This window comes from Bos mutus, chromosome 5 (genome assembly GCF_027580195.1).
Source record: "Bos mutus isolate GX-2022 chromosome 5, NWIPB_WYAK_1.1, whole genome shotgun sequence".
Lineage (NCBI taxonomy): Eukaryota > Metazoa > Chordata > Mammalia > Artiodactyla > Bovidae > Bos > Bos mutus.
In genome coordinates, this window is record NC_091621.1 from 113,145,732 (window position 1) to 113,173,607 (window position 27,876).

Sequence of the window (27,876 nt, forward strand, 5' to 3'; positions counted from 1 at the left end):
GCTATGAGGTCCCAAAGTGGGTCATTTGGGGGTCAGAGGGAGGCCTGGAAGTCCCCTGTCTGCTCCCTCTGAAAAAGGAGAGTTTCCTCAGCTGGGAGAACCTGGTGCTGCCCAAGAAGAACAAATTCATGGTTTCACGGAGTCCATCCCGCCCCCCAGATGCCACTGATGACAGATAAGTTGGAGCAAATCTGAGGGAGTCCAATTTTGGCATCAGAAAGAGATGGCTTCTTCTGAACCCACCGGCCACTGGAGTTCTGGCTCAAGTCCTAACTGCCCACTGCGGCACATGTGACCCTCTTCAGGGGCTGATACAGGAGTTGGTGAGAGTGTCTGCTAACAGGTGGCCTTGGCTGAACTTGGACAAGTTTTTAAGCCTCTCAAAGCCTCATTTTCCTCCAAGTGTACATAGGAATGATGGGAATATTTTCCTTACCAAATTCTTATAAGTATTAACTATTGTGTACCAACACGTGCTTTGCACCCAAGAAAATGCTACACATTTGTTAGGAAGTAGGACTGTCATATGGTTTCCGTAACTTCATGCCAAATAGATGGGGAAACAATGGAAACAGTGACAGACTTTATTTTCTTGGGCTCCAAAATCACTGTGGATGGTGACTGCAGCCATGAAATTAAAACACTTTGCTCCTTGAAATAAAAGCTATGTCAAACCTAGACAGCATATTAAAATCAGACATTACTTTGCCTACAAAGGTCCATCTAGTCAAAGCTATGGTTTTTCCAGTAGTTATGCTTGGATGTCAGAGCTGAAAAACAAAAACGGTTGAACGCTGATGCCATCGAACTGTGGTGCTGGTGAAGACTCTTGAGAATCCCTTGGACAGCAAGGAGATCAGACCAGTCAATCCTAAAGGAAATCAACTCTGAATATTCATTGGAAAGATTGATGCTGAAGCTGAAGCTCCAACACTTTGGCTACCTAATGCGAAGAACTGACTCATTGGAAAAGACCCTGATGCTGGGAAAGATTGAAGGTGGGAGGAGTAGGGGATGACAGACGATGAGATGGCTGGATGGCATCACGACTTAATGGACATGAGTTTGAGCAAGCGAGATGGTGAAGGAAGCCTGGCGTGCTGCAGTCCATGGGGTCACAAAGAGTCAGACATGACCAAGTGACTGAAATAGCAACAGAACTGTCATACAAAACAAATAAACAGAGAAGATCACCCACCTCTTCTCCTCAGGTCAGGCCCCTTATCAACTGAAGTTATAGATGTGAAGTACCAAGTGCATTGCCCAGCACAGAGCAGGAGCTCAGATAATGGTACCCAGTATTGTGGTCTGGTTCACATGTTGCTGAAGCCTGGCTTGGAGAATTTTGAGCATTACTTTACTAGCGTGTGAGATGAGTGCAATTGTGTGGTAGTTTGAACATTCTTTGGCATTGCCTTTCTTTGGGATTGGAATGAAAACTGACCTTTTCCAGTCCTGTGGCCACTGCTGAGTTTTCCAAATTTGCTGGCATATTGAGTGCGGCACTTTCACAGCATCATCGTTTAGGATTTGAAATAGCTTAACTGGAATTCCATCACCTCCACTAGCTTTGTTTGTAGTGATGCTTTCTAAGGCTCACTTGACTTCACGTTCCAGGATGTGTGGCCTAGGTGAGTGATCACACCATCATGATTATCTGGCTCGTGAAGATCTTGTTTGTATAGTTCTTCTGTGTATTCTTGCCACCTCTTCTTAATATCTTCTGCTTCTGTTAGGTCCATACCATTTCTGTCCTTTATCGAGCCCATCTTTGCATGAAATGTTCCCTTGGTATCTCTAATTTTCTTGAAGAGATCTCTAGTCTTTCCCATTCTGTTGTTTTCCTCTATTTCTTTGCATTGATCGCTGAGGAAGGCTTTCTTATCTCTCCTTGCTATTCTTTGGAACTCTGCATTCAGATGCTTATATCTTTCCTTTTATCCTTTGCTTTTCACTTCTCTTCTTTTCACAGCTATTTGTAAGACCTCCTCAGACAGCCATTTTGCTTTTTTGCATTTCTTTTTCTTGGGGATGGTCTTGATTTCTGTCTCCTGTACAATGTCACGAACCTCCGTCCATAGTTCATCAGGCACTCTATCAGATCTAGTCCCTTAAATCTATCTGTCACTTCAACTGTATAATCATAGGGATTTGATTTAGGTCATACCTGAATGGTCTAGTCCCTTCTTTTTTCAATTTAAGTCTGAATTTGGTAATAAGGAGTTCATGATCTGAGCCACAGTCCTGAATTTGGTAATAAGGAGTTCATGATCTGAGCCACAGTCAGCTCCCTGTCTTATTTTTGCTGACTGTATAGAGCTTCTCCATCTTTGGCTGCAAAGAATATAATCAGTCTGATTTCGGTGTTGACCATCTGGTGATGTCCACATGTAGAGTCTTCTCTTGTGTTGTTGGAAGAGGGTGTTTGCTATGACCAGTGCGTTCTCTTGACAAAACTCTATTAGCCTTTGCCCTGCTTCATTCCGTATTCCAAGGCCAAATTTGCTTGTTACTCCAGGTATTTCTTGACTTCAAACTTTTGCATTCCAGTCCCCTATAATGAAAAGGACATCTTTCGGGGATGTTAGTTCTAAACAGTTCTATGACAGAATGTGGTCCACTGGAGACGGGAATGGCAAACTACTTCAGTATTCTTGCCTTGAGAACCCCATGAACAGTATGAAAAGGCAAAATGACAGGATACTGGAAAAGGAACTCCCCAGGTCAGTAGGTGTCCAATATGCTACTGGAGATCAATGGAGAAATAACTCTAGAAAGAATGAAAGGATGGAGCCAAAGCAAAAACAATACCCAGTTGTGGATGTGACTGGTGATAGAAGCTTCATAGAACTGTTCAACTTCAGCTTCTTCAGTGTTACGGGTTGGGGCATAGGCTTGGATCACCGTGATATTGAATGGTTTGCCTTGGAAATGAACAGAGATCATTCTGTCATTTTTGAGCTTGCATCCAAGTACTGCATTTTGGACTCTTTTGTTGACCATGATGACTACTCCATTTCTTCTAAGGGATTCCTGCCCATAGTAGTAGATATAATGGTCATCTGAGTTAAATTCACCCATTCCAGTCCATTTTAGTTCGCTGATTCCTAGAATGTCGATGTTCACTCTTGCCATCTCCTGTTTGACCACTTCCAATTTGCCTTGATTCATGGACCTGACATTCCAGGTTCCTAGGCAATATTGCTCTTTACAGCATTGGACCTTGCTTCTATCACCAGTCACATCCACAACTGGGTATTGTTTTTGCTTTGGCTCCATCCTTTCATTCTTTCTAGAGTTATTTCTCCATTGATCTCCAGTAGCATACTGGGCACCTACTGACCTGGGGAGTTCCTCTTCCAGTATCCTGTCATTTTGCCTTTTCATACTGTTCATGGGGTTCTCAAGGCAAGAATACTGAAGTAGTTTGCCATTCCCGTCTCCAGTGGACCACATTCTGTCAGAAAGAGCTGACAGAAAAAAGCTGGTTTTAGAAAAGGCAGAGGAGCCAGAGATCAAATTGCCAACATCTGCTGGATCATCAAAAAAGCAAGAGAGTTCCAGAAAAACATCTATTTCTGTTTTATTGACTATGCCAAAGCCTTTGACTGTGTGGATCACAATAAACTGTGGAAAATTCTGAAAGAGATGGGAATACCAGACCACCTGACCTGCCTCTTGAGAAACCTATATGCAGGTCAGGAAGCAACAGTTAGAACTGGACATGGAACAACAGACTGGTTCCAAATAGGAAAAGGAGTTTGTCAAGGCTGTATATTGTCACCCTGCTTATTTAACTTATATGCAGTGTACATCATGAGAAACGCTGGACTGGAAGAAAACACAAGCTGGAATCAAGATTGCCGGGAGAAATATCAGTAACCTCAGATATGCAGAAGACACCACCCTTATGGCAGAAAGTGAAGAGGAACTCAAAAGCCTCTTGATGAAAGTGAAAGAGGAGAGTGAAAAAGTTGGCTTAAAGCTCAACATTCAGAAAATGAAGATTATGGCATCCAGTCCCATCACTTTATGGGAAATAGATGGGGAAACAGTGGAAACAGTGTCAGACTTTATTTTTGGGGGCTCCAAAATCACTGCAGATGGTGACTGCAGCCATGAAATTAAAAGACGCTTACTCCTTGGAAGGAAAGTTATGACCAACCTAGATAGCATATTCAAAAGCAGAGACATTACTTTGCCAACAAAGGTCCGTCTAGTCAAGGCTATGGTTTTTCCAGTGGTTGTGTATGGATGTGAGAGTTGGACTGTGAAGAAAGGTGAATGCCTAAGAATTGATGCTTTTGAACTGTGGTGTTGAGAGTCCCTTGGACTGCAAGGAGATCCAACCAGTCCATTCTAAAGGAGATCAGTCCTGGGTGTTCATTGGAAGGACTGATGCTAAAGCTGAAATTCCAGTACTTTGGCTACCTCATGTGAAGAGTTGACTCTTTGGAAAAGACCCTGATGCTAGGAGGGATTGGGGGCAGGAGGCGAAGGGGACGACAGAGGATGAGATGGCTGGATGGCATCACCGACTCGATGCACATGAGTTTGGGTAAGCTCCAGGAGTTGGTGATGGACAGGGAGGCTTGGCGTGCTGCGATTCATGGGGTTGCAAATAGTCATACACCACTGAGAGACTGAACTGAACTGAACTGATTGTGGTCTGGTTCCTACTTCTTGTCTAATCTTATCTCCAGCCCCTTCACCTTAAACTTCACCAGCACCAAATTGCTGACGGTCTAGGGTCACACCCCCCTCTGCACACTGTCTCACCTCCTGATCACTGTAGCAGAAACTGGCTCATCAATAGATAGACTCTGTTTCTCAGCCTCTCTTGCACTTAGATGTGGCCACTTGAGCAGAGTCCTTCCAGTGGAAGATAAACAGGAGTGATCTGTGCTGCTATCAGACCTGCTCCATCAAACCCTGCATGTGCTCTTCATTTTCTTTCCTTTCCCAACCCCAGAAGCCCCTTGTTGAGGGCAGCAGACCCATAGATGGAAAGAACTCAGGCCACTGAATTAAAGCCTGAAGGAAAGCCCTCCATGGATTTGGATATCCCGTTGATGAGCAGTGATGGGATTGTTTCCAGTTGCTGCAGCAGCCAGCCTTACCTTGATGAATAGACTCCTGCTGTCTTGCGGTTCTGGAATGCCTATAACCCCACCCTCCTTCCCTGGGGTCACGCCTGCTCATCCTTTAAGCTTCATGTCTGGCATCACATCCTCCAGAAACCCTCTCTGAGCAAACATAAGCAAAGGTTAGGTGTCTCTAGCAGACACTGCACAGTTGAATACCCTCTTTCTATCCACTCTTTCCTAACTGTTGTCTAGTCGCTAAGTTGTGTCTGACTCTTTGCAATGCCATAGACAATAGCCTGCCAGACTCCTCTGTCCATGGGGTTTCCCAAGCAAGAATACTGGAGTGGATAGCCATTTCTTTCTCCAGGAGATATTCCCAACTCAGGGATTAAACCCACGTGCCCTGCATTGGCAGGCGAGTTCTTTATCACTGAGCCACCAGGGATAGAATCCTTTTTTGTTCAGATAAGTAATAACCCCAGTTACAAAGACTCATATCCCAAGTCTCCTTTGCAGCTGGCCAAAGTCATGTGGTCTAGACCTGGTCAATAAGATGTTAGAGAAAGTTGCTGGATGAAGATTCCTAGGGAATTTTTGTTAAAAAGAAGTAGATTGGGCTCACATCTGTATTTTACCTTTTTGCTTCCTTTCTTCCCCTAGTGCTTAGACAGCATTTCTCATGCCCCAGCTTTGTCTATCAGTTTCGTTTTTTAGAGTGAGGTGATAGCCATACAAACTGACCATTTTAAAGTGAACAGCTCCTAACACAGCACTGTAAATCAACTATAGCCCAATAAAAATTATATTAAAAAAGAAAGCACAAAAAATTTTAATCATCATGCAGTCAATAATACAGCCTTGCTTTACTCTTTATCAACTAAATTTGTAAGATATGGCCTTGTGTTGTTTTTCATCTGTGTCTCTCATTTCCCAATCAGGCCATTAAATTCTTTTTCACTCCCCAAACCATCAAACAATATGTCTTGTAGATGTGCTTGTAATAAAGATTCAATAAATGTAAAAAAATTAAAGTGAACAATTCAGTGGCATTTAGTGCACACACAATGCTGTGAAACCCCTCCTTCTGTGTAGCTCTGAAACCTTTCATCACCCCCAATTAAAAACTTGTACCCATTAGGCAGGGCATCCCAGGTGGCTCAGTGGTAAAGAACCTACCTGCCAACACAAGAGACTCGGGTTCGATCCCTGGGTGGGGAAGCTCACCTGGGTGAGGGCATGGCAGCCCACTCCCGTATTCTTGCCTGGAGAATCCCATGCACAGAGGAGCCTGGCGGGTTATAGTACATAGGGTCGCAAAGAGTCGGACACGACTGAGCACACACGTACCCATTAATAAGCCGTTTCACATTACCCCTTCCCCTCATTCTTGGAAACAACCAACCTGCATCGACTTTTCTGGATATTTTGTGTGAATAGAATTACATGATGGGTTCCCAGCGGCAGGTGGGGCCCCAGTGTCCACATATTAAGACGACACTCAGCTTTTCTTTATCCTCAGCATTATCACTACAGCTCAAGTGGCTGAGGTTAAATGTCTTTGCAATCCAGCTCCCAGGAAAACTTTGAAATGAAGTGTGGGCTAGCCAGTCGGTGGCAGATGAGGTAGAGGACTTGGATGAAGTGAGGGTAAGTAGTCTGGAGGGTGAGCCGGCTGCTCCGGGCGGGTGTGCTGTCTTGTAGCACTTTTGTGAGAAGACAGCTGGGTTTGATGTGTGGAGTATGTGGGCACATGTCTATGTACAGACAGACATCCCGAGCCCTTCGCGTCTGAACACACTTCACAGATCACAGAGCACTTAGACATCCTTTCTTTCCGTGCTCAACCCTTAACCCCAGTTTACAAATGCAGCGGCCGAGACCCCATCAGTCCCTCTTTGATGTGTTCTGGATACCTTAAGCCAATCAGTTCAGCTCAGGTGGAGTGAGGGGGAAACAAGCTTGCAGGTTGTGTTAGTCAAAAACAAGATACCATAGAGTGGCTTAAACAGCTTAAATTTATTTTTCACAGTTCTGGAGGCTCCAAAGTCCGAGATCAAGGTACCGGCCGATTTGATTCCTGGAGAGGGCCCTTTTCCCTTTTGTCTGTGTCCTTACTGTTGCAGAGAGACAGAGTATCTCTTCTCATCAGGGCTGTCTCCCCTCATGAGAGCCCCACCCTCGTGACATTATCTGCCCTTAATTACCTCCTAAAGGCCCCAGCTCAAATGCTGTCACCTTGGGGGTTAGGTGTTAATGTATTGGAAGGGGTGCACATTTGGTCTATAATACAAGTGCAAACCCATCTCTTTCCCATCATTGGTGGGAACAGTATGCTGCAGCCTGCAAACACTGGGGTCTACTCAGCAAAAAAGACATTTCATCCTAACTCTCTCCCAGGGAAGGATGCAGAGAGGGGTAGGGAAGGAGGACAAAATTCTGAGAGTAATCGGAAGACGGTAGAGAGAAATTTGTGCCAGATTTAGCAAAAAACAAAACAAAACAAAACACTTAATCCTGAATTTCAAATAAACAACAAATGATTTTTTTTTTTTAATGTAAGTGTGCCCCATGCTCAGTTTGGGACATACTTATATTAAAAATAAAAATAAAAAACTTTTTTTTTTTCATCTGAAATTCAAATGACCTTGGCATCTTCTGTTTTCATCTGGCAACCCTAAAAGAGAGGGGACAAGAATTCTGAGGCAAGCCAACGGACCCCAGGAGGGACTATTACAGGATCTTTGCACTGATGCTGCTTTTATGTATTTAACTTTTTAAGTCTTTTAAACAACCATCTAGGCCTTTTTTCTTGTTGAAACAAAGACATATCATGAAATCTACCATTTTAACCATTTCTCAGTATACAGTGCAGTGGTATTACATACATTCACCTTGTCGCGCAACCATCAGCAATATCCAGAACTCTGTCATCGTCACAAACCAACATGTGAAAGGAAACCAGAGCCACACAGTCATTGAAATGGTAAAAGCAGAAATTTTGGGACTTGGCAACAGGGGAAAAGAGAGGTCATTAGAGACCCAAAACAGCAGGCAAGTGGGGACTTCTGGACAAACAGTAGGGTAGGGGATGGGGGTGGATGGAAATTTACTTAAGAGATCAGATCAGATCAGATCAGTCGCTCAGTCGTGTCCGACTCTTTGCGACCCCATGAATCCCAGCACGCCAGGCCTCCCTATCCATCACCAACTCCCGGAGTTCAACCAGACTCACGTCCATCAAGTCAGTGATGCCATCCAGCCATCTCATCCTCTGTTGTCCCCTTCTCCTCCTGCCCCCAATCCCTCCCAGCATCAGTCTTTTCCAATGAGTCAACTCTTCGCATGAGGCGGCCAAAGTACTGGAGTTTCAGCTTTAGCATCATTCCTTCCAAATAAATCCCAGGGCTGATCTCCTTCAGAATGGACTGGTTGGATCTCCTTGCAGTCCAAGGGACTCTCAAGAGTCTTCTCCAACACCACAGTTCAAAAGCATCAATTCTTCGGCGCTAAGCCTTCTTCACAGTCCAACTCTCACATCCATACATGACCACAGGAAAAACCATAGCCTTGACTAGACAAACATTCGTTGGCAAAGTAATGTCTCTGCTTTTGAATATGCTATCTAGGTTGGTCATAACTTTCCTTCCAAGGAGTAAGCGTCTTTTAATTTCATGGCTGCAGTCACCATCTGTAGTGATTTTGGAGCCCAGAAAAATAAAGTCTGACACTGTTTCCACTGTTTCCCCATCTATTTCCCATCAAGTGATGGGACCCGATGCCATGATCTTCATTTTCTGAATGTTGAGCTTTAAGCCAACTTTTTCACTCTCCTCTTTCACTTTCATCAAGAGGCTTTTGAGTTCCTCTTCACTTCCTGCCATAAGGGTGGTGTCATCTGCATATCTGAGGTTATTGATATTTCTCCCGGCAACCTTGATTCCAGCTTGTGTTTCTTCCAGTCCAGCGTTTCTCATGATATACTCTGCATATAAGTTAAATAAACAGGGTGACAATATACAGCCTTGTTGTACTCCTTTTCCTATTTGGAACCAGTCTGTTGTTCCATGTCCAGTTCTAACTGTTGCTTCCTGACCTGCATACAAATTTCTCAAGAGGCAGATCAGGTGGTCTGGTATTCCCATCTGTTTCAGAATTTTCCACAGTTTATTGTGATCCACACAGTCAAAGGCTTTGGCATAGTCAATAAAACAGAAATAGATGTTTTTCTGGAACTCTCTTGCTTTTTCCATGATCCAGAGGATATTGGCAATTTGATCTCTGGTTCCTCTGCCTTTTTTAAAACCAGCTTGAACATCAGGAAGTTCACGGTTCACATATTGCTGAAGCCTGGCTTGGAGAATTTTGAGCATTACTTTACTAGCGTGTGAGATGAGTACAATTGTGCGGTAGTTTGAGCATTCTTTGGCATTGCCTTTCTTTTGGGATTGGAATGAAAACTGACCTTTTCCAGTCCTGTGGCCACTGCTGAGTTTTCCAAATTTGCTGGCATATTGAGTGCAGCACTTTCACAGCATCATCTTTCAGGATTTGGAATAGCTTAACTGGAATTCCACCACCTCCACTAGCTTTGTTTGTAGTGATGCTTTCTAAGGCCCACTTGACTTCACGTTCCAGGATGTCTGGCTCTAGGTCAGTGATCACACCATCGTGATTATCTGGGTCTTGAAGATCTTTTTTGTACAGTTCTTCTGTGTATTCTTGCCATCTCTTCTTAATATCTTCTGCTTCTGTTAGGTCCATACCATTTCTGTCCTTTATTGAGCTCATCTTTGCATGAAATGTTCCTTTGGTATCTCTGATTTTCTTGAAGAGATCCCTAGTCTTTCCCATTCTGTTGTTTTTCTCTATTTCTTTGCATTGATCGCTGAGGAAGGCTTTCTTATCTCTTCTTGATATTCTTTGGAACTCTGCATTCAGATGTTTATATCTTTCCTTTTCTCCTTTGCTTTTCACTTCTCTTCTTTTCACAGCTGTTTGTAAGGCCTCCCCAGACAGCCATTTTGCTTTTTTGCATTTATTTTTCGTGGGAATGGTCTTGATCCCTGTCTCCTGTACAACGTCACGAACCTCATTCCATAGTTCATCAGGCACTCTATGTATCAGATCTAGGCCCTTACATCTATTTCTCACTTCCACTGTATAATCATAAGGGATTTGATTTAGGTCATACCTGAATGGTCTAGTGGTTTTCCCTACTTTCTTCAATTTAAGTCTGAATTTGGCAATAAGGAGTTCATGGTCTGAGCCACAGTCAGCTCCTGGTCTTGTTTTTGCTGACTGTATAGAGCTTCTCCATCTTTGGCTGCAAAGAATATAATCAAGAGATAATTCTAGGTAATTCTAGACTAGGATTCTCGCTGCAGGCGGGCAGGTGAGGGGTGGGACATCACCTGGGGACAGGGATGGGGGGCAGGTGGCGGGTAAGGGAGGAAGGAATTTGGCCAGATAAGAGGGCGGAGGTTTCTGGCTAAATCGAGTGACAGGATTCTTGCTAAAACTGGGCTACGCAAGTGGAGGCCTAGTTGGGAAGAGGATTCAGAGGAGCCTGACTAAAGTGTAGTCCAGGACAGACGGTCAGGAGCTCTGAACCCATTAAACCATAACGCTTCCACCGCAACCACAGCTCTGGTTCTGTTTGGATCTGGCGGCTATGGGGCACTTCGCACAGCGTGGTCCTTCTGTGTCTGGCATTTACTATCTAAGGGAGGGCGGGCACTGGGCGGACTCTGGGGAGCTCGGCCAGCAGAGGCCAAGCCCAGAAAACACGGGCAGAGAAAGACACAATCAAGTGCATCACAGAGAAGTGGGTGGAGCGGGACCGGGGGGGCGGGGGCCGCGCGGGGGCGGGGCCGAGGGGCGGGGCCGCGGGGGGCGGGGCCGCGCGGCGAAGGGAGCGGCTGCGCGGGGAGAGGGGGCAGAGGGCACGGGGGCGGGGCTGTGTGGGGGTCGCGTCTGGCCGCCCGGCAAGGAGGTGCTGAGGGGACCGGCGGCTGCTGGGGGCCCAGACCCGCGGCGCGTAGCCGGCGGAACTGACGGCTGGAGGCGGGGCCGGAGCTCCGGGCCGGGATCACCCAGGAGGCGGAGCGGGCGGCTGCGGGGGCCCGGCGCGTCGCGTCGCGGAAGCGGCGGGCGTAACGCAGGTGAGGGCGCAGGCCTGGCTGGGATGGCGGGACGGAGAGGGGGTGTTGGGGGCGGGTCGCCGAGGGGACGGACTGAGGCGGGAGCGGCCTCAGGGGACGCCGGCCGGGAGGCCCGGGCAGGGTGACTTCCGCCTCGGACGCCAACTGGCCGTGCGTCAGTCCGCTGGGTCCGGACTGGGCCTCCGTACGCGCCGTCGCCGCTCCCCCTTCCCCGACCCGGGGCCCCGGGGAACCCCGATCGGTTTGCGAGGAGGGCCCGGCTCCCGCCCCGCGGGCCTGCCCACCACTGGCCCGGCTCTCAGAACCCTCCCTTTGTGGCCGTCCCTCCCGGCCCCTGGTTGACCCCACACCGCTATAACCCTGCCTGGGTTCCTGCCCGCAGCTGGTGTCGGTATGCCAACACTTGCAAATTTATTGTAAAAGCAGAATTTGTGAGAGTCGATTTGCTGTATGTTCACTCTCCTTTGAGAATCCACAGTGTTCACCAAGATTCTCTAAGCCGTAGAGTCAAAGGTAGCGTCCGCCGTCAAGGAAAAAAATACTGTGCAAGAAACTACGAGTTACATGTGTGACTTTAAAAGGGAAGAGCGAAATTAACTTAGTAATACACTTTTCTTAGCCCACTGTGTTTAAAGTATGGTCTTTTCAACGATGTCATCAGTATTTAAATTTTTAATGAGATATTTTCTTCGTTTTGGTAGGAAGTATGAAATTCGGTGTGTATTTTACACTTCGACTCCATCTACATTCAGACGAGCATCGCTTATTTCAGGTGCTCAGGAGCCCTGTAGCTTGTGGCCCCTATACCGGATGGCAGATCTGAGGCTCCAATCGTACTCCTTGCCATCAGTGTTTTTCACAGTCTGGCCACTGTCTTTCTGCTCCTCCTCCAAGGATGGTTTTATCTTCCCTGCCCAAACCACTTGCCCTTCCCTACACACCTTTGTTCAGCTGCCCCTTCTCCGTGGGGTGCTCTCCCTGCCCTCTCTCCCAGGCCTGGTAGGGAGACACAGCTTCTGCCAAGAGCTTTTCCAGACTCCCTGACCCCACTTGCTCCTTCCTCATTGTCCCCTAGCACTGGGTTCACAGCTGGATTAGAGCATTAAACCTACTGTTTAATTGTTTTCCAGGCTGTCTTCACAGCTAGCATAGCGTCTTATTCTTCTCCGTTGTGGTCAGGACCAGTGCCTGATAGTTGATCAGATAGTTGTTAGACAGAATGAGTAAAAGCTCTGGACACCTGTACTCAGGCTCTGAGTTCTTTGACAGACTTGCCGTTTCCTTCCCGGGGGGCTTTGTGCCTGTTGCACCCCCTGGTGCGTGGACAGACACACATTAGGTGGGTGACTGACCATGAGAAGTGCATCTCAAGATGAGCACAGAAAGTACCTTCTTTCTGCCTTTTCCTCCCTCTGTCTTACAGGTGGGAAAACTGAGCTACTGAACTAAGCTGGGATGCCCAGCAGAGCTGCATCACTGCAAATGCAAAGAGGGGCAGGGGTGGGGGTGGTTTGGGATCAGTTGGCTCCACTTTGGTCACTTGATGATGGGAGGAGAGGTGGGGAGGTGAGGAGTTACTCCGAGAATCCTGACGAGGGTGCTAGGCAGGCTCAGGTGTAGGAAGCTGCGGTGTTCACCACTGGAGAAAGGCTTGGAGAGCAGACTGGTCATCTCAGACCAGGAAGAGTGCTGGCCTCGGAAGGGTAGGAGAGAACAAGCTGGGTGGAAGGAAGAGTGGGGGAAGCCAGCAAAGGGTGAGAAGGAGTAAGCTCCAGCATGGTGAGGATATTGGTGTGAAGCATTGAGCATAACCACTTTTCAGAGGGCAGTGCCATTCTCAGTCTGTGGGATGAGAAGTGGAAAGAATCAGAGATTCAGAGAAGGCAAGCAACTTAACCCAGGTCACACAGGACTTGAAGCTCAAAAAGCCTCCTAAACCCACCCTGGACTGACTTACCCAGCCCCACCCACACTTCTGTTGCAACCTAGGAGAGCAGGTCTGGGCCATGGTGCCAAGCTGATTAATGTCTTCTTCACGGTCTTCTACCGAGGGGCCATGATTAGGCCTATTTATAGGGGCTTGGTGCCTTAATATTCTGCCCGATGCCTCTCTTGCCAATCACATCAGTGCCGTCTGCAGTGATTGCTGCTTTGGTGGCACCAGGGAGCGGAGTTAATTAAAGCCAGTATAAATAGACTGACTCTGCCCTCCTCTTGCAGTTCGAAGGAGGGTTTTTCCTTCCCGTCCACCTCCCATGTGTCCTTCCTTCCTCTTGCCTCCCCCCACCCCACGCGCAGCTCTAATCTGGGAGAGCAGAAGCCGGACATCCCTGCCTCCCGCCATTGCCTGTCCTTTCTCGGGAGCTGGTCCCAGGGACCAGAAGAGGAAGAACCCAGAGTCCATATTTTCTGTGCTCTTGCAGAACCGGTGCCATTTGCTAGTACCCGGCAGTAGACACAGGCAATTCCCCGCTGCCCTGCAGTCCATCCCTCTTTTTCACTCCGCAGCCACGGTTTCTTTATTGTTCATCCAGGCTTGGGAGGTTGAGGTGAGATGAGGCAGGGCAGGGGCACCTAGCCAGGTACCATGCACCCACCTTGTGGCAGCCAGTCAGTGCCCTCTGATGCCTTGTGTCCGTCTCTGGTCCTTACAGTTTCCCTTGTTCACTCAACCAGCATTGGCAGAACAGCAGCTCCTGGGAGCCCCCCGACTGCCACCCAGGCTGAAGCCGTGCAGACCATTGGGATCGGGGGCTGCGTGCATGCTCTTCTCCTGCACCTGGCCCTGTGCCGGGTGGGTGTGAGCAAGTATAGGGGGGTCCTGATGCTCCCTTCTCTCCCCCAGGCACCATGACCCCCACGGGGACCCAGCATTCCTTGGCCGGTCAGACCTATGCAGTGCCCCTCATTCAGCCAGACCTGCGGCGAGAGGAGGCCATCCAGCAGGTGGCGGATGCCCTGCAGTACCTCCAGAAGGTCTCCGGAGACATCTTCAGCAGGTGGGTGCTGCTCCCTGGCCCGGGCAGTCGTCTCGCCAGTCCCAAAGGCATCCTCTCGGAGCACCTCTGTGGTGACTCTCGGTCCTGAGGGGGACCCAGCTGGCTTCCCTGTGCCCAGGGGGCCAAGCTGGGTGCCCTGCTTAGAACTTTTTCTTGTAAGCGCTCACTGTTTACCATCCCGCTTAGCCCTGGGGCTCCCCATGCACCCACGGGCCCTGGCGGGGGTATGACTCTCCCAACTGCTCTTCCCTTTCTAGGGTGCCCTGTTCCTTCGCCTGTTCTGCCAGTCAGCCCATGGTTGGTTATCCAGCATTTCTTGTGTGCAAGGCTCTGGGCCCTTTAATAAGGCAGCATCCTTGCCCAGCTGGAGGGTCCGCTCCAGCAGCAGAGACAGACTCTAAGTGATCAGTCGAGTGTTGGTTACAGTTGTGGTAAAGCCAGTCTCTACTGTCTTGCAACACCTAACATTTGTATCGCATCAACCGTGTGCCACCCTTGACCTGAGTGTGCTCACTCATTCAACACTCCGAACGGTTTTTTTTTTTCAATATGTATTTATTTATTTGGCCGTGCTGGGTCTTAGTTGCGGCATGTGGGATCTAGCTCTCTGACCAGGGATCAAACTCAGACCCTCTGCGCTGGGAGCACAGAGTCTTAGCCCGTAGACCACCAGAGAAGTCCCTCAACAACTTTTTGTTTGAGCGTCTGTTATTTCCACTTGTCGATGAGGAAACTCTGGGAGAAGGGTCAGGAGACTTGCCTGAGTGGTGGAACTAGGAGTCACACCCAGGTGTTGGAGCTCCAGGCTCTGGAATTACCCCATCTCTGTGATAAGAGGCCTGACTTGGTCTGCAGGGTCAGGGAAGACATTTGTGAGGAAAAGCCGGACTGGGGGAGGGGAGATATCGTGAGTGGGTAGGCTGGGGGGAAAACCTTCAAGAAAGGAGGAAGGGCATGAACTAAAGTGGAGAGGGGCCTGAGTGGAAGCCAGTGTGGCTGGAGCAAGGGGCTTCGTGAGGCTGGCAGGTGGCCTCAGTTCCTCAGTGATCCCGGGTGGGGAGTGGTGGCTGTTTGTACCCCTAGCGCTGATCCAGCTCAGCTCTCAGGCTCTTGTGATTTTTCATTCAGTGTTGGTTGAACGTGTGTGCGTGGTGTTTGCTGTTTTCTGCAAAGGTTCCCTAGTTTTGTCCTGTGTAAGGTCCTGTTTCTCTGGTCATGAGCAAACTAAGATGGGCTAGCGCTTCTCCCTGGATGCCCACGCTGTGCTTCCCCGGCTGGAGCATTTGACCGCCTGACTCAGGTCCCTCTCCTAGCCAAGTCTCCCCCACTGTCCCCTGCTTGTATCCCAGACCAGGGACCCCCACCACTGCAGCGTGCAGTCTCCTCCTCCACCAACTGGAACCCCACCTCTTCCCAGAAGCCTTCCCCAGTGGAGGCAGAAAATGGGGCCATTGTCTCCAGACGGAGAGTCCCAACGTTAGATCCACTTGACTCTAATGCCTCTGAGCTGCCTTCTAATGCACATGGCTGCCCCAGGCCCTGGAGAAGGCGATGGCACCCCACTCCAGTACTCTTGCCTGGAAAATCCCATGGAGGGAGGAGCCTGGAAGGCTGCAGTCCATGGGGTCGCTGAGGGTTGGACACGACTGAGCGACTTCACTTTCACTTTTCACTTTCACGCATTGGAGAAGGAAATGGCAACGCACTCCAGTGTTCTTGCCTGGAGAATCCCAGGGACAGGGGAGCCTGTGGGCTGCCGTCTCTGGGGTTGCACAGGGTCGGACACGACTGAAGCGACTTAGCAGCAGCAGCCCCAGGCCTCTCCAGGATGTGAATGTAACTGAGAGTGGGGCCTCATTAAGGGGGTTGACTCTGGAGCGGACTTCCTGGCTCCAGTCTGGCTTCCCCATTTGCTTGCTCTTAACCTCCCTATAAAGCCTCAACGTTCCCATCCATAGAATGGCAGTGATAATGGTGCCTTCCTCAGAGGATCATTGTTAAGATGAAATGAATTGAAATGTGTAAAGGAACCCAAGTGCCTGGTGTATAGTAAGCATCCAGTAAATGTTCTCTCTTGTTATCTGGTAACATCATCTCTGCTCATTTGCCGCCTATGCTAGCCCTCCATTACCTGTTGTCAATAGTTATAGAAAGTGTTAGGTGCTAAATATATCCAGGGGTCACCTAAGCAAGAGGACACAGGCCTTTAAAAGCCACTAGTGCCAGAGTCCTCGCCCCGCACCTCGTGGTGAAACAGTCCGTCAGAGGTGCTTGTGTTTCCTCACCAGGACCATGACTGCGTGCCTGTCTGTCTGAGGGGAGCACTGGATTCTTAGCGTGCTTTCCATTCCTGTAGACATCTCCAGGTTCCTCTGCTCCTGGATGGGAGAAGCAGAGGGCAGGAAGGCCATGTCACATGGAGGGGTGGTGGGCTCGTTGAGGCCGAGGGCTGGCAGGGTGCTCCCCTAAACAGCTGACTTCCGGTGGCCCTGCCCCTCTCCCAGCAGGCGCCCGGCGTTAGGGACTGAGGGATACCGATGGTGCATGGCCATGTGGTCCCTGTGCTCAGGGGCTGCGTCATCTCAGGGGAGAGCCACCGGCTGAGCTGATTCTGAGCCGTGTAGCATGCACTGTGTGGGCACCTGGGGATCCAGAGGAGAGAGGAGCAAGACTTAGCAGCACATTTATCAGTTAGATTCCCCAAGCCAACTGAAGCAAAAGTAACCAGTCGGCAGAGCAGGCTTTGGAGCTGCAGGGCTCAGTGATGTCGTGAGGACCGGTTTGCTTTCATCCCCTCCCTACTTGCTGCCTCTGGGTTGGCCCCACTCCCAGACAGGCCTTGCTCTGGCAAGGGGACCAGTGGGCCCACAGCTCAGGTCCAGCAGGAAAGAGCGCCTCCGCAGAAGCCCCAGCCTCACGGCGGTCCCAGAGCCATGGCTGGGGCAGCGTGGGGGTAACACAGCGGCTGGCCTAGCCCTTGGTCACATGCCTAATCCCCAGAACCTAGGGTTTAACCTGAAATGTGGGGACCAGGCCTGTGGGAGCAGTGGCATCCCCAGTGGAGGCTGGCTGTGATGAAATGAGGGAGCAGATGGTGAGAGGAACATGACCGCCTGCTCCCGGGTCAGGGAAGGCCTCCTGAAGGGGGGCCACATGGGGCAGGTTCTGCTGAGGGGTAGGGAATGCGGTCTGCATGGGACCTGGAAAGGGGCGCCAGGGGCTTGAGGCTGCCTGGGCGGCAGGGACCTGAGCACCCCAGCCCAGAAGCCACTGTCCCTGCGGTCCGCTCCTTCACTGCAGGATGGAGTGAAAGTCAGCCTCTGTGTTTGCGCCCCCCACCACCAAGCCCTTCTCATGTCCCCCCAACGCTGGGACGGTCCCTGGTGGGAGGAGTGGGTGAGGGAAGAGCTGGGCCACATCAGGGCTGTGAGGGCTTCTCCCAGCTGGACGGGGCTTTGAGCTTAAGCGCAGGGCTTTGGGAGCCTGGATGGGTTCTGAGCAGGAAGTGATGGGACAGAGAGCTGGGAGGGGTCATCAGGCAGCTGCACAGGGCCCAAGGAGGTGGCTGCGGTGCAGGGCAGGCGGGTAAGAGACACTTTAAAGGGAACGGTGATGGGACATGGTGACAGATTGGGAACGAGTTCGAAGGCGGGGAGGGGGAGGGGACGACAAGGAGTGGGGATGCCGAGCCCTGTCCCCCTATCCCCCAGCTGCCTACGAGCCTGAGGCTCTTCTGTCCTCATGGGCTTTTGCAGTGGGGATGTGACCCCAGCTTGGAATCGCTCCCCTTGAACGTACTCCTCTTGCAGAGAGGAGCCCCCTCGCCTCCCCTCCCCTCCCCTCTGTTCAGGCCCAGGCCCAGCCCTTGGAGCCCGTGCCCAGCTCTGCAGGCAGGTGAGCTCATAGGGTATTAGCATTCCGAGCCGGGTCCTTCTCCCGCTCTGCTCTGCCGCAGCCAAGTCTACAGAGCTGGAGAGAATGACAAGGACCTTGCAGGCGCCCGGACCGCTCCTCACAGCCCCTCCCCGACCTCTTCTCCTGCCTAGCAGACCTCCCGCCCTCACCTGCCCCTCGTCACCTGGGAGATGCCAGCCCCAAAATAGCTACCCAGAGACGTCACCTGCTCCGCATGACTTAGATGACGTGCAGAGGGGCTGCAGGAGGAGTGCAGTGGACTGTGTGAACGGCGGGTTTCGAGACGGCCCTTCCGGCGGCCCCAGCCTGACCACTTGCCCTCTGCAGAGCTTTTCCCTTGTCTTGTCTTCCTTCCCCCCACCACCTCCCCTCCCCTCTCTTCCTCCTCACTTCCTCCATCCTCTCCCCTTCCTCCATGCTCCCCTCCTCCCCCCAATTGGCACCTGGTGCCTCCTAGGGTTAGGAGGCCTCAATCAGCCGCCTGCATAATTAGCAGATCGCTCTTAATTACCCCAGCTAGTGGAGAAGATCCAGGGGAAAGCAAGAGCTGCTCAGAGGGCTGATGGCGGGGTGCTGGGGAGGGGAGGGAAGTGGCAGTTAGGGCTGGGGGTCTTCCCCCGCCCCCCACCAGCAGCTGACTGGTATGATGCTGGGAGCATCAGCAGCCCCAAGGGAGCCCTGGGCCTGCCTGGTTCCATAGGCGATCTCCACAGAGGGTTGTGGGGATCAGCTTCAGCTTCGGAGGTGATGGGACAGGCAGCCCAGGCGCTGTCCTGGCCCCCTGGGGGCCTCGTTGACCTTGATCGCCTCACGCCCCAGGCCCTGGCAGAGGAACTCTCTGCCCTCCACGGTGCTCCCTTGCAGTGTGCCGTGTCCTTGTCTGGAGTCTGGAATGTTCTTCTCCGGGTCTACTCAGCACTGCCTGGGGCCCCTCACCCCACCCAGTCTGTGGGTGGTCCAGGCAGGTGTTGACCATGTTCTGGGGACTTGTTGGCTTGTCTGGGTCATGAGACACACATTACTGACTTTGACCTTTATGGCAGCTCTCCGATGTAGAAGTTACTAGCTTTGCTTCTCATCTGAAGAAGGTGGGACATGGACCAGTTAAGTGACCTGCCCACGGCCATACTGCTCCTGTCCCCAGGGCTTGGGGACATGGCAGCTGTCTGTCTCCTTGGAAACAGGCGTGTGTTGCCTGATTTCTCTCTGCCCCAGGCTCTGAGCAGACCCGCTGAGCCTGCCCCTCCCTGCTGGGGTCCTGGTGACACTGTGCGGACGCAGCTGCAGGGATGAGCCTGGAAGCTGAGCCGTGGGGTCTAGATGAGGAACAAACAAGCCACCCTCTTGGCACCGTCTTGTTCACAGTGGATGTTGCTGATCAGTCCTGGCTCTCGGGCCCCACCCCACGTGCCCCCGCAGGCCTTCCTTCCCAACACTGCCTTCCAGCCTGTCCCTGCCATCAGGAGAGATGACCCGCCAGCTGAAACCTCTTCTCTCACCCTTGGTCTGAGACTGGGCTGCCTGAGGCCTTTGCAACAAGCAGGACATTACTTAGATAAGAATAGAACTCTGGGAATTTCATCTTCCGTCCTGTCCCTCACAGGAGTCCACCCCGGAGCACCCCGACAGTGGGCATCCGGCTGGAGTCTGATGGCTTCCCAGGCCAGACAGTGGTTTACGAGGACGTTCTCCTCTGCAGCACTGAGGTCTGCATCCGCGTCACACACACTGCTCCTCCCCCCGCCACGGACTCTGATGCACCCACTCTCTGCAGTGACAATTGCTTTCCCACCTGACAGCACTGGCGGTCTTCTGGTATTGGAAGGAAGTTACATTCTCAGTCATCTCATCTTTACGGGGATGCTTTCCTCTGCAGCACTGAGGTCTGCGTCCATGTCACACCCACTGCCACCGCCACTGCGGACTCTGATGCACCCACTCTCTGCAGTGACAATTGCTTTCCCACCTGACAGCACTTGAGGTCTTCTGCTATCTGAAGGGAGTTACATTCTCAAAGTCATCTCATCTTTAGACCGAATGTCCTTCACTTACCTTGTATGACGTGAGCTTCTCACTGCTCACCTTGCTCCTCACCCTCCTCTGGACGTTCGTTACCTCGTCATGTCTTACCTAGCTGCTGTGTTCCAGGTCAGGCGCTGTCCCAGGTGCTAGTGATGCAACCGTGACTCAGGCAGAGCCTGTAGCCCGGAAGGGAATTCAGGGTCCTTTTAACGTGTGGACCTGGTTTGAAGGGGACACGGCTGTGGGTGAGTGGGATGTCCAGGAGATGAGCTCATAAATCCAGGGCTCTGCTTCCTCTGCCGTGCCTCCAAGAGAGTGGACGTCCTGTTTGTTGAAAGAAGGTGGGAAAGGAACATGGTGCCGTGTGCTCCACGCACTCACTTCCTTAGTCCAGGTTGCCATTAGCGCCTAGGTGACCAAAGTCGTCAGGTCCTCCTTCACCTGAACTCCTGCTCAACCTCTATCCGCTGCGTTTGTGCACTTGGCTTTTTAAGCCTGAGTGCTGAGCTTCATAGTCATTCTGTATCAGTGTCACCTTTCCTGGCCTTTCAGCTCACGTGGGTCTTGATTCCGCCATGCAGACCTTTTGGGGGCCTTCTCACTGGATACCCCAGCTTCCTCATCAAGCACTAGGTGAGCTGTGCGAGGCCCTTCCAGAGACCTTTGTTCATGACTGAAATCAGCCCACGGTGCCTTCCAGGTGCTGCCGTTCCCTGGCTCGCTCTGATTTTTCCTATGTGTGCTCTTCTCCAGCCCCCAGCTCCATCTCGTCCACAGGACTTTGTGAGAAGCCATCAGCATCCTTGCTGACTCAGGCTGTACTGTGTAAGGTTTTTCCCCTCATACACCAGGCTAATAACCCTGTCAGAAAACGCTGTAAATTTAGAACAGTGCTGGCCCCAGGGATCCACCTCTTCCATTTCAGATTTCTCAGGACCCTGTATTTAATAATCCATTCCAGAAATTTGCCAGGGCTCACTGTTAAGCTTGATGTCTGCAACTGTGAGAAATCAGACAGAGAGCAGGCTCTGTCTGTGTCCAGTTCTGACGTCCACCCTCTATGCCGCCGTTACGTTAACTGTGAGGTTGCTTCATCCCCCAGCAGCATGGGGCTGAGCTGGGAACTAGAGGAGATGGCCTGTGTGCAAGTAGAGAACCCGTCCTCCCTGCCACAAAGTGGGCCCAGACAGGTCACTGGTTCCATATCTCCTGGAAGGAAGCTGTGCCTTTTGTTCTGGTATGCGTTGCTGCCCCACTCAGACCAGCCTGTCAAGGAAAACTAAGCTGGTTTGGGTACCTGCTTGGAGCCCGTCCTATGCGTCCCCAAGCCCCTGCACACGAGCGGCCACAGGAGTAATCAAGGAGACTTCATCGGGGTGGAGACCCTGGCTTGTGAAACTGGCTGATGAGGGCTGGTAAAAAGTCCTTGAGTTCCCTCGCCATGTGATCTCTGACCAGAGACCGCGGGCCCTTCTGCCATCCACCAACTGTGGCCGTGGTCAGGGGCTGGTGTTCCTGGAGGTAGGGGGGCTCTTGGGCAGAGGGCACCCTGGTGGGGTGGGCTGGGGCTCCTGGGAAGTGAGAAGAACCTTGTGCTGCTGAATAGTGAAAGTGAGGTGCGTGTGCATTTACCTTGGGGCATGTGGTGTTGGCCATTCAGTGACCGCAGAGGAGCCCTTCAGGTGCCCGGCACAGTGCCACGTGCTGGGAACACAGCAGAGAACAGAGCCCCAAGTGCAGGAGCCCCCAGGCAGGAGACACGTGGCGACAGGTGGTTCTTGTTCAGTTGCTAAGTCATGTCCAATCTTTGCGACCTCATGAACTACAGTATGCCAGGCTTCCCTGTCCTTCACTACCTCCCTGAGTTTGCGCAAACTCACATCCATGGAGTCACTGATGCCATCCAGCCATCTCATCCTCTGTCACCCCCTTCTCCCCTTGCCCTCAGTCTTTCCCAGCAACAGGGTCTTTTCCAGTGCATTGGCTCTTCGCATCAGTTCAACATTGACTTCTTTTAGGATTGACTGGTTTGATCTCCTTGCAGTCCAAGGGACTCTCAAAGGTCTTCTCCAGCACCACAGTTGGAAAGCATTAATTCTTTGGTGCTCAGCCTTTATGGTCCAGCTCTCACATCCCTGCATGACTACTGGAAAAACAATAGCTTTGACTCTGCAGACCTTTGTTGGCAAAATGATGTCTCTGTGATGGTGACAGGTGGCAGTATGTAACAATAGAGCCTGCTAGGGGTTGGAAAGTGACAGTGAGTTTTAAACTCTGTCTCCGGGAGGCTTTGGCCAGGGGCTGAGTGGAGTGAAGGACCAGCCGTGTGGGGGAGACGGCTGGGCCGTATGACAAGGCAGCGTTGGGCATATTCAGGAACTAAAAGGGTACCCTGTTGCCGGAGCCCGCTAATCCTGGCAAGGGGAGGGACAGCCCTTTGGCAGCCCACCCACAGCTGTGAGAACCTCAATGGGGACTAGGGTTTACCCAGAGCCACCTGCCCTGAGTCAGGCGGTTCCTTATGGACAGCTCTGGGACTGGAATCAGGACCAGTCTGGCCTGTTGCTCCGCCTCGCTAAGCTCTAATTTCCTCCATGTCAGTCATGAAGATTCTGTCTCTGCTCACCTGGGCCTGAGAATGAAAGCCCTGGTGGGTGGGCACTATATCCTTTCAGGTGGCACGTACAGGTGCCAGCTTGGTGCCAGGGTGATTGCCTGTCCCTGCCCAGAGCTCCAGGGAACGGAATATAGTCTGTTCCCAGACCGTTCAGATTGGATGGTCCTGATCGAGGGCACTTGGGCAGTTCCAGGATCAGCCCTGACAAGCAGGATATTGCTGTTTTAAGAGCCCTTACCTGAGGGCTTCCCTAGCGGTCCAGGGGTTAAGACTGTGTCTGCACTGCAGGGGCATGGGTTCAACCCCTGGTCGGGTACTAAGACCCTGCATGTGTGGGGCGTGGCCAAAACACAGAATTCAGGCACAAGCCCTTACCCGAGTCCTCGTTCGCCTGTTTGCTGTTGGAAACAGAAGGGGGGCCAGAGGCTGCAGGGGCTTGGGGAGGAGCCTCCAGCCCTGGTTATTAGTTTTTGTTTTGCCTTTTTTTTTTTGGTGGCAGGATCTCCCAGCGAGTAGAGCTCAGCCGGAGTCAGCTGCAGGCCATCGGGGAGCGGGTGTCCTTGGCCCAGGCCAAGATCGAGAAGATCAAGGGCAGCAAGAAAGCCATCAAGGTAGCAAACGTGTAGCTCTGTTCTCTGGCTGGTTGGTGGTCCCCAAAGTCCTCTTCTTTCCCCTCTCCCCATGCCTCTGAAGCTGCCGGGTCCCTGCTTCCGCTACCCCTCAGGTTTCCTCCTGCCCACAGTCCCTCCACCCTAAACCCAGGATGGCTGGAGCTTCTCAGGCCCCAGCAGGAGTGACCAGACGCCCTGTGTCCACAGGTGTTCTCCAGCGCCAAGTACCCTGCCCCTGAGCGCCTGCAGGAGTACGGCTCCATCTTCATGGGGGCCCAGGACCCCGGCCTGCAGAGGCGTCCCCGCCACAGGATCCAGAGCAAGCACCGCCCCCTGGACGAGCGGGCCCTGCAGGTCTACGGGGGTGCCCTGCACCCTGGGGGGAACTGAGGCCCCAGAGGATTCTGACTGCTGGGGGAATGGGGGGAGCACTTTGGCCTGGAGCCAAAACTTGCCTCCCTCAGTCAATTCCCATCTCCCCACACCCCAGGAGAAGCTGAAATTCTTCCCCGTGTGTGTGAACACCAAGCCGGAGCCTGAAGACGAGGCTGAGGAAGGGCTGGGCGGGCTCCCCAGCAACATCAGCTCTGTCAGCTCCCTGCTGCTCTTCAACACCACCGAGAACCTGTGAGTGGGGGCGAGGGGGCGGGGGACCGGGGGGTCTCCAGGCTCGGGTGCAGCAGAAGTCTATGGCCCGGGAACCAGGAAGCTCGTAAGGCCTGGGAGGCCATAATCCTGACTTGAGCTGTGGCCCTAGCGATGTGAGAAGGGTGGTCCAGCCCGAGGGCCGAGCACAGGCGCTGCATCCCCTGCCCTCTGCCTTCTCCAGGTACAAGAAGTACGTCTTCCTGGACCCCCTGGCCGGTGCTGTCACCAAGACCCACGTGATGCTGGGGGCCGAGACAGAGGAGAAGCTGTTCGATGCCCCTTTGTCCATCAGCAGGAGAGAGCAGCTGGAGCGGCAGGTGGACGGAGACAATGCCTGGGTGTGGGGGAGGTGTGGCCCCCCAGTGTTGTCTGGACCAGGGGTCTGATGAGCCCCCTACCCGCCCAGCTGTGCTTGGGGGCCTGGGAACCTCCAAGGTTCCTCACCCTCCCAAACCCACAGGTCCCAGAGAACTACTTCTACGTGCCCGACCTGGGCCAGGTGCCGGACATCGACGTACCGTGCTACCTGCCTGACCTGCCAGGCGTGGCCGACGACCTCATGTACAGCGCGGATCTGGGCCCTGGCATCGCCCCCTCTGCCCCTGGCGCCATTCCCGAGCTGCCCACCTTCCACACGGAGGTGGCCCAGCCCTTCAAGCCAGGTGGGCCAAGAGCTGGGGACGGACTGGGGTGGGCGCTGCCCTGCTCAGCCTCTTGCCTCCTAAGGTACCTGACACTCTCGATTTCTGTCCCAGACCTCGAGGATGGGGTGCTGACGGCACGCCCACCGCCCCCGCCACCTCCACCGCCTCCCCCAGCTCCAGCCGTGCTGATGAGTGTCCCCCCACCTCCGCCCCCGCCACAGGCCCCGCCAGGACAGCCCGCCAGGGGGGACGACAGCGGGGGTGCATCCCCTTCAGGTAGGGGCAGTCCTGGGGCGTGTGGGTGGGGGAGGGGCGTCTCCAACTTCTGGATCCCTGGAGGGGTTTCTGTAGCTTAAGTGGTCATCAATTCTAGATTTTCAGAATAGTTCTGATTTCAAAATCACATTTTCCCAAGTTCATAAAGTAGTGGTTCCGAACGGTATCTGTGGGGCCCTGAAATTCTAACCTTTGGGGTAGAGGGAGCCTGGACCCCCATTCCCCTTGAACCAGTGACAGGGCTGCTAGTAACCATGGAAAATACAGCGAGAGTCCCCGCGTGTGAAGACACACCCTTCAGTGGTGTGTCTCCCAGGCTACCTCGGCACCTACCCTGGGTGGTGCTGGCCCACAGCCTGGCTCCACCCCAGCAGCCTTTCTTCTTCACACCTTCCACCCTTCAGCCCCGGTCCAGGGAGCGCCCAAGGAAGTGGTTGACCCCTCCAGTGGCCGGGCCACTCTGCTAGAGTCCATCCGCCAGGCCGGGGGCATCGGCAAGGCCAAGCTCCGCAGTGTCAAGGAGCGCAAGCTGGAGAAGAAGAAGCAGAAGGAGCAGGAGCAAGGTGAGTCTGGACCCGCTGCGGGAGGGCGCTCTGCCCGCGTCTCCAGGGGCTGTGCAGGCTGCCCCGGCGTGTGTGGGCCCCTCCTGCCCGGTGGTGGAGCCTGCTTAGACTCGGCCAATTGTCCAAGGAAACAGGGACTAGGGATATTTTTAGAGACGGGGACCTGGCTGTGTCCCACTTCTCGAGGCCCCTTGAGGCTCCAGGCTACGTCAGCTGTGCATCCAGTGCTGACAGATGCCACGTCTGGGCCCAAAGCAGCCGTGCTCTGGGATCCCAGCCCTGAGTCATCCCTGCTGTGCTTCTGAGCACCGGACGGGGACCCGGGCAGGCTCCTCTGTCCAGCGCTGCTCCCTGTGCCCGTCTCAGGACAGTGGTGACTCTGCTCCCTGTGCCCGTCTCAGGGCGGCAGCAACTCAGCTCTGTGCCCGTCTCAGGGTGGCGGCAACTCAGCTCTGTGCCTGTCTCAGGGCGGCGGCAACTCCACTCCCTGTGTCCGTCTCAGGGAGGTGGTGACTCTGCTCCCTGTGCCCGTCTCAGGGCGGCAGCAACTCTGCTCTGTGCCCATCTCAGGGCCGCGGCGACTCCGCTCCCTGTGCCTGACTCAGAGCGGTGGCGACTCCGTTACTCAGTGGTCACCTGCTTCCCTAGTAACACTGACCAGTGCTCCAGGAGCTGTGGTGACCTGGTGGCTGTGGAGGGGCCAGGGTTTTGACAGTGCAGAGGACCCCAGGATTGAGCCCCGGGGTGTCACATGGGCTGGACTGAGCCCACCCTGTGTGCCTTCACCTTGTCCCCATGCTTTCCCACTGCAGTGAGAGCCACCAGCCAGGGTGGGGACCTGATGTCGGACCTTTTCAACAAGCTGGCCATGAGGCGCAAAGGTAGGAAGCAGGACCCCGGTGCCGCCTCCTTCCTCACGGTTTTCAGGTCTCTAGGGCCTGGGTGGCCTGGTGCCCCAGACCAGCTCCTCACTCCAGTGTCTGCCCTCCCAGGCATCTCCGGGAAAGGACCTGGGTCCGGGGCCAGCGAGGGGCCAGGGGGAGCCTTCGCCCGGATGTCAGACTCCATCCCGCCCCTGCCTCCCCCACAACAGCCCCCGGGCGAGGAAGATGAGGATGACTGGGAGTCCTAGGGCTGGGCTTACCCTCCCCCAGGTCCCTGGGTGCACCACACCCCCGTGCACAACAGCTGAACCGGCTCCTTGGGGGACAGGGTCATGGAGGACTCTCCAGCTCTCTTGCTGGGATCTTCAAGGAGCAAGGAGGTTGCTTTCGGAGGCCAAACTGGGGAGAGGGGGAGGCATGGTGGCGGGGGGCGACCTCTGCCTTTGCTCCAGCCCCCTTCACCAGCGTGTGCCCCTCCTCCCTAGAGAGACTGCGGTAAAACAGTACATGAATCAATAAAGAAGTGATGCAAGACGCGAGCCTAAACCAGCAGTGCACTTTTAATTAAGGAGCCCTAGCTGTGCAGACGCCCCTTGGAGCTGGGGCCTAGGTGGCTGGGGGGTGTTGCACGGAGGGAGGGCTGTTTCCACACAGGCAAGTGTCTCCCTGATGGACACAGGGTCTCTAAAAATAGCCATGCTGAGAGCCTAATGGCCCTCGGCATAATCGCTGATGTCAGGGGAGGTGGTGTCTTGGCGTCTGCTCCGTGGCTGAGCGGGAGGCCCTGGAGCCAGGCCAGGAGGAGGATCCTGCTGGCAGGGCCAGGGGCAGGTGAGGGCCAGCAGTGTGGGAGGAAGTGAAGCCGGGAGGTTGGGGAGCAGTTTAAGGACTTAGAGAAACGGTGGCTGAGGGGACCGGAAGCTGGGGCAGAACGGCCCTGCAGACACCAGGAGGTGGGGATGGATAACATTCTGAGTTTCCGAGGGTGAAAGGTCTGGGACAGCTATTTCAGTGAGAAAGGGAGAGGCTGGAAGAGCCATCTCACCTCTGAGAATGTGGATTCTGCGAAACAGGCCAGGGCAGGGTGGCTGCAGCCTCCACAGCCGCTCACAGACCAGCCAGGAATCAGCGGGCCCATGAGCAGAAGACAGACTCCATCCAGGCAGGGCAGCTGCCCGGGGGTGAGCCCAGGAATGGTGGGGTCACTGTTTCTTCGGGGTCAGCCTCGTTGTCTCCTGCTGGCTGGTCCACCTATTCCTGCATCCTGGCAGCCCACTGAGTCCCAAAGGGGCTCCCACAGCAGTCCCTTCTCAGGCAGGATCCCTGCAGACCAAGCTCATGATGAAGTTACCCATGGGCAGGTAAAGGGAGGGCCTGGCGACCAGGCAGCGGTGTGACCACCAGTCAGCAAAGGCCAGCTTTCTCTCGATGGAACTGCAGAGAGGGAAA

At 53.1% G+C, this 27,876-nt stretch overlaps 2 protein-coding genes across 3 annotated transcripts in view; one reads left to right on the top strand and one right to left on the bottom strand.

Annotated features, from left to right (window-relative positions):
* Nucleotides 1-11,033: 11,033 nt before the first annotated feature.
* LOC102286234 (WASH complex subunit 1) lies at nt 11,034-26,973 on the top strand. The gene is made up of 11 exons (XM_070371738.1): nt 11,034-11,248; nt 14,094-14,247; nt 23,301-23,412; nt 23,620-23,766; nt 23,903-24,039; nt 24,242-24,377; nt 24,521-24,722; nt 24,816-24,980; nt 25,385-25,543; nt 26,356-26,424; nt 26,536-26,973. Exons 2-11 carry the CDS (start codon nt 14,099-14,101, stop codon nt 26,673-26,675), a joined length of 1,416 nt encoding a protein of 471 aa, XP_070227839.1. The 5' UTR covers nt 11,034-11,248; nt 14,094-14,098; the 3' UTR covers nt 26,676-26,973.
* Nucleotides 26,969-27,876, bottom strand: part of DDX11 (DEAD/H-box helicase 11) — a 32,736-nt gene continuing 31,828 nt past the window's right edge. For both annotated transcript variants that reach the window (XM_070371736.1, XM_005907220.3), the window contains exon 27: nt 26,969-27,861. In XM_070371736.1, coding sequence (XP_070227837.1) covers nt 27,832-27,861 — 30 coding nt within the window. In that variant the 3' untranslated portion in view covers nt 26,969-27,831. The remainder of the gene's footprint in view (nt 27,862-27,876) is intronic.